General features: G+C 35.7%; 2 protein-coding genes across 2 annotated transcripts; both read right to left on the bottom strand.

Annotated features, from left to right (window-relative positions):
* Nucleotides 1–2,090: 2,090 nt before the first annotated feature.
* Nucleotides 2,091–2,783, bottom strand: LOC131024300 (uncharacterized). The gene is made up of 2 exons (XM_057953817.1): nucleotides 2,380–2,783; nucleotides 2,091–2,300 (listed from the first exon to the last, which is right to left on the bottom strand). Exons 1-2 carry the CDS (start codon nucleotides 2,722–2,724, stop codon nucleotides 2,190–2,192), a joined length of 456 nt encoding a protein of 151 aa, XP_057809800.1. The 5' UTR covers nucleotides 2,725–2,783; the 3' UTR covers nucleotides 2,091–2,189.
* Nucleotides 2,784–3,078: 295 nt separating this feature from the next.
* LOC131024292 (uncharacterized) lies at nucleotides 3,079–4,022 on the bottom strand. The gene is made up of 2 exons (XM_057953808.1): nucleotides 3,956–4,022; nucleotides 3,079–3,856 (listed from the first exon to the last, which is right to left on the bottom strand). The coding sequence occupies exons 1-2, from the start codon at nucleotides 3,971–3,973 to the stop codon at nucleotides 3,353–3,355; spliced, it is 522 nt and encodes a 173-aa protein (XP_057809791.1). The 5' UTR covers nucleotides 3,974–4,022; the 3' UTR covers nucleotides 3,079–3,352.
* Between the last annotated feature and the right edge of the window lie 6,378 nt (nucleotides 4,023–10,400).

Genomic DNA, 10,400 nt, shown 5'->3' with positions numbered 1-10,400 from the left:
GCAAAGAATGCAATGTGTGGGGGCAACGTCCAATGAAGAATAAGATCAAAAAAGTATGGACTCTAACTATTGACCAACACCCCCCTCAGCAAGGAGGCACCACGAATTGTGGTATTATGGCGTTGAAGTACATGGAGTGCTTAATAAGTAGGTGCCCAATGTCAGTACTTAACATGCATCAAGGTGAGGGTTTTCGCAGATCTTACTGTGCTCAACTATACAACTATTGCTTGGAATCATAGCATAGATTGGTGGCTTCGATTTGGACTGTAAATGATATTGCACGTGAACCAGTAATTAGGGTTGTGGTTTTTGTCGACATGGTTCATATTTGGTAGGATTTGAACTGAGCGCTGTAATGTTTACTTGTGTTGCAGTTTATGAATTTGTATTATACTATTTCATTTGACTATTAAAACGAACAAACGAAGAAACAAAAAAGAAAGTAAGATAAAATGCACAAAACTGATATAGTTATTTCTTTAGAAATAATGATTTTTTTTTATATACAAAAATCGAGTAAATAACAAATTAAATTTTCAATCCGACGTGAAAAGAAAAGCCACCAAAAACTGGTTCTTTGTATTTAAGCAATAGATTGAAATATTGGTTATATATTTAAAGGTATATGAAAATAGCATTTTATTTTGTACATATAAAAATTTAGTTTTTCCCTTATTTTATTTAGGTTTATTATTTAAAAAAAAACACACACCCATGAAATTATATGCAATATAGATCTTGAATTAAAGATCGAGGTACAAGCCCTTAATTTGATATATCTATACTATATTAATATCTATACTATATTAAAAAGGTACCTTTCATTTTAAAAATTGATTTATAATTGTTTTTGCTGGAAATTTTATAAACAATATATCTCAGGAAGTTATTACTTTAAAATTCAAATTAAAAGAATTGTAAAGTTAGTTGCCACGTTTTATTATTCACAACTAACTAACTGTGATGTTTTTGTTTTTTTAATGATTTCGCCATTATTGTCTTAATATTCCATTTACGTAGGTCCATTTAAATATACTATAATAAAAAGAAATTCGCCACGAAATTTTTAATTCCATAATTGCAGAAACACCATGAGAAGGTAAAGTTTTGAAATTATTATTAAATTGAGATTTATTAAAAAGTGAAAAAGAAAAAAAACATCCCTTGAAAGCACAAAGATGCAGACTAAGGGCACAAAACTAAAAAAGCGAAGGTGAACAACTCAAAAAGGAAACTCAGGATAATTATCCATATCATCCGACCAACGCCTATGGACGACATTATTCATTGCAATCATACTAGGCCTATTGGTGACGTCAACCACAAACTCCCTCGGCTTATGACCCATTTCTTCCGCATTCCTGAGACGACTTTTAATACAACCTTCCGGAATTGCATGTACAGGCTCTCGTCCCTTTACCGAGCCCTTTGGACGACCACGTCCGCGCTTCTGCTCCGAGAGCAACTGCATCCCCTGATTAACTTGCTCCTCTAACCTAATAATACGACTCGCCATGTCATCCGGAGAAGGAATGGATGTCTTATCAAAATCAACTTCCTTAATCGGCGAATTAACCCGGTGGCTCGCTGAATCTTCTGCCCCAACTACCGGTTGTTGCTCTACCGCAGCTCCACTATTCGTTCCAGGATACAACTCCAAAGTTCCCTCTACATTCGAGCCCTCCTTATCACTAGCCTTGTCCGTGTGAGGCGACCCATCATTTTCCTCCTCATTTAAAGCCTATGTAAAGTTTTGAAATATTCCACTATCCGGAGAAGGTAAAGTTTTGAAATATTCCACTATTGGCCAAAATTTACCTATGTTTGATCTTTGAATGGGCCGCAAATTTGATCAACTAATTTAATAGCATTATTAAGTCGTTACAAGTAGGTTATGCTAAGTACTATAACCGAATAGTTGTGTTTTTGCCTTTTTAACGGAAAAGTGAAAAATGCGAATTTAAAAGAAATAAGACAAATTTAGAAGAAATAAGATGAAATGCACCAAAAAAAACAAAATAATGAGAACAAATAAGATACTCCAATTGGGCAGAAATCGCAAAAAATAGATTACAAACACTACAGGATTGAAGAAAATCACAAAATCTAAGCAAATTACATATTAAAATTGTTTTTCACATATACAAGACTTCAAAGCGAATAATACTTGTACTGTTTTTTTTTACCTAATCATCTTCATCTGAACATGAATACATCCCAGCCTCGTAGAATAGGCGCTTTAATATATCCCAATTTGCCTCACCTTCTTCCATGTAACATAACATTTGGGGTTTTTCCTAACGAAAAAAAAAAATATTAATAAAAGGTAATACAATTTTTATTGGCCACAAAAATTGTATAACTTATTAAACTTACGGCTCCAATCTCTTCCCAAGATAAATCTGTAGCAAAAACGCGCTTCGTGTTTTCACAGAACCAAGTCCTTTCATCCTTCAATAAGGAGTGGAAGCGAATAAATCTAGTCCACCATTCCATTACCTTTTCATGGTATTTGGCTTTTGGAATTTGCAACAAGAACGGATGACCTGTTAACTCATCGCGAATACTGTCGATCACCGGCATATTGCCAACATGATCTCCGGGTACCCATTTGCCTGCTACTCTAGCACAATCTAATTTTACTAAGAGCAGGAGCTCAATCGGACGCGACCATGGAGGGATGTAGAATACATCCCTTTGGGAGATGGCCTTTGGTTTCATTGTATACTAGTGAGTGTATACGATGAAATGGGAAAGGAAATATATAGCCATTCACTGCGTCAGGATGATAAATAATAAATATGCATGAATGTGCAATTTTTCAATCAGGAAAAGCTATATCTATAACCTCGGAAATTTAATCAATGGACTTGTCTTTTCATTATTGTGCACCTACAGTGCATAAAGCACGAATATATTTGCTGAAATATATTCGATAGCAAAAAGAGACAAACCACAAACAAACACCCAAATGGGAATATAGTCTTCTTTCTTTCGATTTCCAAGCACTAGAGTTTAAACAAAAGACTGCAAGTGGTCACGAGAAATCTGCCACACAAGCAAAAATAACACGGAACTAGAGCACTATATAAAACTTGTTTACTATTTCCATAACAAAGGAAGCAATACTAATGCTTTTTGCTGCAATATTTACATCCCAATGAACGAGCTCAGCTCATAACTTAGGTTTTCGCTAATAACAAGAATTAGTCCAAAACCAAAAGGAGAGTTATGAACAAGCATGTACCCAAAAAATAACAGCCTACTTTGCTTCGAAGAACCACAAAACCTGCTTTGATACCTATTCCTTCACTTCCAATGTCTGCCGCCCCTCAAACATGTGTAGGAGTCATGCTTCATATGAAGAATTAAAAAGCCTTACCACGTAACGGCGTCGAAAAATGGGTCCACGTTCAGGTTTTATGCCATCCACGGGAACACCATAAGCACAACATTCCATAAATTTGATTGCTATGATTCCACAGTCGCTATGATTTGTTTGTTGTGGTGGATTCTCAAACTTCACGACGTCCCAGCTCTCCATAAGGGCGTTTGAATAGTTGCACCTCTCCCATATTCTTCCCAAACGGCATAGTATGGGTAAGTTCGTCCGGACCTTGTCAAAATGCCCCGCTACAGTATCCCAGTCATAGTTCAGAGAGTCGTAAACAACAATGCGCTGCTCGGGGATGCATATCTGATAGAAACACCAATGATTGTTGTTTATGTGTGCCACACCAAATACACGTCTAGCATTCGTCCATTCCAGCCCACCTATGAAAGGAAGACTGCCACGGACATACGGCATCACTGTCCCCACCATTTCCTCAAGGTTATCACTACGCAAGCCCAACTATTGACATATAAAAAACAAAGAATAAATGGTGATGTCTGTTGTGTATTAAATAAAGCCAAGTAATGCGAAACAAGGAAACAGGGATACACTACATACCCAACAAACCATCTCCATACACGACCAATCTCTCACTATTGGATTTGATACGTCTTTGTTGAAATCAACAAGCAACAAATAAATAAGTGCATTAATATGCTGCAAAGAATACTTGAAGTTAATATTTCGGCCAATTTGCGTTTACAATAATCCTAAAATCATAGGATTGTTACCTCGCTCTCTAGCCATCCATTGCGTTCTAAGATAACATTAAACCACTCATTATCGGCGACACGCAACATTTTAATCGGAAGCCTCCGATCATATCGGCTACAATTTGAAACGAATTCAATAATTGTGGTTCAAATATACAAAAAAAAAGTGAATAACAGTTTACCTGCAATTAACATAAAAAAAAAACATACCGATCACCACTGGAAGCTGCTTTTTGCCATCGAAGGAATGGATTGAGCTCGGCATAGTTGAAGTCGAAGTCCGAAGGGTCGAACTTCAACGAATCCATGGAGGTTTTCTGAGGCATGCCATTGCTGTACGACGTTGTGCAATCCAAATTTAGGGAAGGCAGCAAGTTTTCTGTTTCGCCAGGAATTTTCACGCTACTAATCGCCTCAGTCTTCATGGTGTGTCCAAGACCTTCTTTAGTGCGTGGAAGGAAGGATTTTCCTTTAAAACCTTCAGATTTGGTCCTCGAATCACCAACACTCAATGACTTCTTCACTGGATTATCTGTTAAAGGAACCGGCTTTGGTGGTTCATGATAATTACAATCATGCACCGCAAAAGGATCTTCAAGCAACCATTCGTTACTGAACCATCCAGTGTTTGATACTTTGAGTTGATCACCTTTATTACCCAAATCATCAAGATTCTGAAATGTAGATGATTCACCTAGAACTGCACAAACGTTTCCACTACTTTTGTGTTCTCCCATTTTTTCCATTGAACTTTTTTTCTCTCCATTGCATTTTTTGGGATGACTAGTGGTCTGGTTATCAAAGTAAGATCGAATACTCGCTACCACAACCTCGTGTAGAGTCGTGTCTCGATGCTCAACTTTGCCATCTATCTTCTCCACTTTCTGGTCTAACTTGTCAACTTTCTCCATTAACTCCATCAGCAATATGACAAAGAGCTGTCATAAAACCAAAAACAATAATTAAAACACAAAACAACCATATTTAGTCCGAAATAGAAACAGAAAACTTGCATTGCTATTATTCTTCACGGTATTTTTAGATAATGCAGGTGTAGGTGGTGCATTTTCTGCGTAATTATCCACATCATGGGCCTTCTTTGTTTCTATTTGCTCCGTTTTTCCAACCAATCGAGTACTAGGGGGAGGATCTCCACTTAACAGCTTCTTTTTACCACGGCTAGAAGACTTCAATGGACTTCCCTTCAATGCTTCAGTTTTTTCAGAAGTTTCGACGTCCTCGTATGTTAGCCGTCTTTTTCTAACAAGAGCTTTGGAATTAAAAACTAGAGTAGGGGACGCAGGATGCATTGTTGAAGGAATACCGAGCTCATCCATCATCTCATATTCCTTGGCTGATACGATGATTGGGACCTAAATCAATAAACAATTATTAACAAAAAAAAATGTAAATCAATTCAAATGTGAATAAATTTAATATACAACATACCGGATCATTTCCTGCTCTAGGTAAAAAGTAAGGCCAGAGGTGCTCAAACAAAAAACCAGAATCTGCTGACCAACGCTGCATTCTAGGAATTCGGTTCTCGTGCTCGATTACTTGCTTGCCGCAAAAACCAGCCAACGAGGGCATAATCTCATACATCCAAGCTTGCAACACATGCACAAAACCATACGCTTCAACACTCAATTTATTTTGCTTTGTTTCCATTTTATCTATAAGTTTTCTAGCATTATGGGTACGAGGGACCAAGAAATCATATGCTATTCTGCCCCATGGATACCGAAGAAACCTGTCAAGGTCATCCATTAGATGGATAAAACCTAGATCTATGTTCTTCTGTGTCCTATCCTTCAATACCAACAGCCCATAAACAATATACAAGTATCCTAACTTCAAGCTTGTTTCTGAGGTACCAGATGTTTGTTTGCATTCTTTGAGGAACTTATTTTCGATGCTAATCAGCCGCAAATAACGTTGCCCACTAAAAACAGTTTCGTGGAAACTAGAAGTTTCAGGGAGAGTAGTGATGCCATTGAACCGCAAGCCAGTCATTATGGCAAAATCAGCGGGTCCAAATTCAACGACATAATTACCAATTCGATATTGCAATACCAATCTTATTTCCGACGCACTTTGCAATCGACGGCACATGACATTATAAAGTTGCCCCTGAAACTCTAAATTTAATATATCAAACAAAGGTCCGAAACAAGACCTACGTACATGAGCAAAGTTCTGGGCCGAAAGATGCTGCCGTAACAGGTTTAAAGACCAAAGGTGACACCTGGCGGAGACGAGAGCACCTAAACCCATTTCAAAAATTAAGGTTTAATATAAAAACTTACAAGATTGTCTGTACACAAAAAAAGTTTCAAGTATGTTAAATTTAACTGAAATTTAACAACTTTTCAACAACATGCTTTCAGTTTACTCTCATTAAACAAATAATCATTAAATATACTAACTACGTTTCCAGGTTTTACAACCAGTTTTAAACACGTGACACTAAACAAGCAGGACCACCAAACCATAAAACAATAAATGAAATAACAAGATATATATGTCACTGTCACGGGCTGGGCCATTATTTTCATTAAACACAAAAGCACAAAAAAGGAAAAAAATACCTATATATATACGTTTCCAGATTTAACTGGAATTTTCAAACAGTTATACCCCAAACTCAACATGTTGAAACAATCCTCAAAGACATTCTACACCATTAACAATCCAACAAAAACAAAGATATTCAAACAAACTACAACAAGGTCGTCATTTTCATCACACAAAGTAACCCGGAAATAAACTTAAATCATTACAACTATATTTAAATACAATTACAGAAGATCAAATCCAAAGAAACGAAAAACAACACTAAAAAAACCAATAAAAACGAACCTCTGTTGTTCATGGCTAGCAGTTCTTCTTAGCTTCGATTGCTTCTCAAAAACTTCAAATTCTAACTCAATCTCAGCATCACTCACGCAGAAAATAAGAATTTGTTGGCTTCTCCAAAGGCTAGAACGTTTGCCAACAGATTGCTCCTCAAATAGAATAGATAGGGACTGAGGTATACCATCAGCCACCTTTTCTAAATCATACAAATGGGCATTCTCGACCAAAAAGGACGAACCCATTGGAAACAAAGCAAAATCAAGAAGGTAAAGCCGTAAATTCACAAAATTCTACTCAGAACTAACGATCGGGAACCGTGAAAATGAAATCCCCAGCATTCTGTAAGTTGAAACTCCTACGAACTCAGAAAATTTTCAGCTACGCAAAATACCATAAATTAACAAATAAAACTTCATTCAATTTGAACCGATGTATGAATTAACATAACTATCATACACTGAAAACATACAAAATTTTCAACTAAATCTAAGGCCCTTTCAACCAAAAATTGCTTCAATTCGATGGAATTCAATATGGGATTCTTTACCTACGAAATAATCATTTTCTACAAGAAACCTACTACACGGAAATCGAGGACAAAAAAGAGTGCAAGATAACCGGTAATAGGCTGGTTTAGTTGTATGAAAGACCGGGTTTTCGAGGTGGACCGGCTGCTTCACTTAAAGTTGAACAGATGCCACGTGTCAGGATCTGAAGGGTGATCCCCATTAGGGGTGATCTAGCATGGACATTACCTTAGATTAGGAATAGACTAAGTTTGATTTTTTTGTTTTTCTTGGAATTTGCGGCTAGTTGGAGACGAAGGCAGCTGACGGATTTTTCTTGTTTCAATTGGTGACTTTACTTTTACTTGCAATTTTATTTCTCTTATTTTATATTTATTTTTATTTATTTGATTGTTTATAGTTTAATTATGTGTAGCTAAACTTTTAACTCGGCGAAAATAATGAAGTATTGATTTAATAACCTGTGAGACCTAATTGTTCATATAATTTATTCCTATTGATTTCGATTTATTCCTAGTGTTTAAAGATAATTCTGATTTTATTTAAGTCTGGCCAACTTAGGTTTAATTGGATTACAGTCAATTAGCACCTTCAATCCGTAATTGTTGGAATAGGGCTGATTAGTGATAAAGCTACCATGTTTGTAGTAGGAATAAATTGGTGGATTAATTATTACTAGCGTATCTAGGATAATTGGTCTAAACTGGGTTCCTTCATCTTAATGCTATTAGAATATTAAATCTAAGACTGGCGTATCCAGCTAGGTTATATTTTAATAAGGGAAATAGACAAGACTAGCGTATCTAGCTGTCTATCGACACAGTAAGTAGGAATTGGGGTATGTCAGTGCGTATCACGGTATCCTATAACTAGTTGGGTGATAGGGATTAATTAATCTTTGCGTCGATGAACATAGTATTAAATTGATATGGATTTATTTGAGCCGAGTTACCCTTTTATTGATTTGTTTCAAGAGTTATTTTATTTGATTTTACTTATTTTCTTAGTTGATTAATATTTTCTCCAAATTAAGGCGTGGTGGCATCACCAAAATCTAGATCTTTAGGAATTTGATTGCAATTACTCGTTCTCTGTGGGATCGACCCTGCTTATTGCTATACTAGTTCTTGCAGGAATTATTTTGGTGGAAAACGACGTTCACCATATATATATATATATATATATATATATATATATATATATATATATGTGTGTGTGTGTGTGTGTGTGTGTGTGTGGAGAGAGAGGTTCAAGTAAGAACCAATAAATAAAATAAGAATGTAGAATTATTTTTAGTCCTTCGATCATTAAGATCTATGATGGATGCATTATTTTGCTGAATGGATGCATCACCTATGTTCGAGTGCATTAATTTTAACCGCAGATTCATTAATTATAATGGTTCTCATCTCGCTATAACTACACCATATATAGAATGTTGGTGTAGTTCTAGTGAGAACACTATTTTTTGTGAGAATGTGAAAACCATTAAAATTACTAGATCTGCAGTAAAAATTAATACATCAATTGCTAAATTAAATGCATTAAAAAAAATAAAAAATAAAAATCACTCCCTTCAGGATTCGAACCCTGATGCTGCATTCATCCACCAAGATGATACATCCACCGTAGATATTCGTGCTCGAAAGGTTGAAAATGGTTCTCCGTTCTTATTTTATATATTGGTTCTTACTTGAACATTTCCATATATATATATGGAGATGCAGCGGATGCATTAAATTTTACTGCAAATGCAATAATTTTAATGGTTCTCAGGAAATTGTAGTTTCCACTAGAACCACACACACACACACACACACACACACACATATATATATATATATATATATATGCATGCATTTTTGTGTTCAATTATATGTATTAAAATAATTTCATATTAAAAAAAACCTTAATTTTAGCCACAACCACATTTTCGCTTCTTCTCTCTTTATCTATTTCTCTATTTCTCTCTTCTCCATTTCTCTCTCTCTTTCCGCCGGCGAGTGCCTTAATTGGCAATGGTGGAGACAACGTCAGCACTGACGGTGATTCAACCTGAGGTGACGGAGTAGTCTCGGATTTCACAAGCGCTGGAGTTTTCGGCTTTGGCGGCGAATAGGGGACTTTTGTTTCGGCGACGACACTGTTTTGTTTTATTTTTTTTGAGTTAATGCCCAACAAATTATTAGATGTTTTCTTCGACTGGATGACAATCATATCCCCTTTTCAATAAGAAAAAATGTGTAAAATATAAAAATATTGGAGTAAATTTCTTTGTTTTAATATATATAATACAATATAATATAAATTTGTATCTTGAAAAAGAATTAAAAAATCTTATAAAATTGGTGAGTAATTATTGTATTTGTCGTAATAAGAAAGAAAGCAAAAATATAGAGAATTTTAGAAAGTATTTTGAAAAGTTGTATAATGACGTGCCATTTATAGAAATATTTCAATGTTAACCAACAGTTAAACATATGTGTAGATATCCACTGGCTAAATTAAGTAATTACTTTGGCGGGAACTTTTTGCACTGAACTGATTTCTTATTTGAATATTGACTAAATAATACTCCATTCATCCTATAAAAATAGTCCTAAGGGAGTGTCGCGAATTTTTATAAAATTGGTTAAGAATGTTAGGTGTAAAGAAAGGATACCATTATAAAAGTAGTGTTAATAATTATAATTAATTGTAGGGCAAAGGTGCAAATAGGCCCTTGAACTAGACCCTCCTAGAGCATTGACCCCCCATACTCGACATTGGCGCAAAAACCTCCCCCAAAGTCCGAAAGAAAGGGGCATTTAAACCCTCGCGTTAAACGGCTGTCAAACGCCGTTTAACTTTTTTTCTTTTCAAGTGGGCCCCACCCCAATATTAGGTCTCTCTCTCCCCATTTCT

The sequence above is a fragment of the Salvia miltiorrhiza genome, chromosome 1 (genome assembly GCF_028751815.1).
Source record: "Salvia miltiorrhiza cultivar Shanhuang (shh) chromosome 1, IMPLAD_Smil_shh, whole genome shotgun sequence".
Lineage (NCBI taxonomy): Eukaryota > Viridiplantae > Streptophyta > Magnoliopsida > Lamiales > Lamiaceae > Salvia > Salvia miltiorrhiza.
Note: the sequence above shows the minus strand (reverse complement) of the source record. Positions and strands in the feature narration are given on the sequence as shown.

Excerpts from the sequence above, each read along its gene's own strand:
- LOC131024300 (XM_057953817.1), bottom strand. The coding sequence starts at position 2,724 with ATGAAACCAAAGGCCATCTCCCAAAGGGATGTATTCTACATCCCTCCA. Across the intron at positions 2,301-2,379 it reads CTTGGGAAGAGATTGGAGCC|GAAAAACCCCAAATGTTATG; the intron begins GTAAGTTTAATA and ends TTTTTTCGTTAG.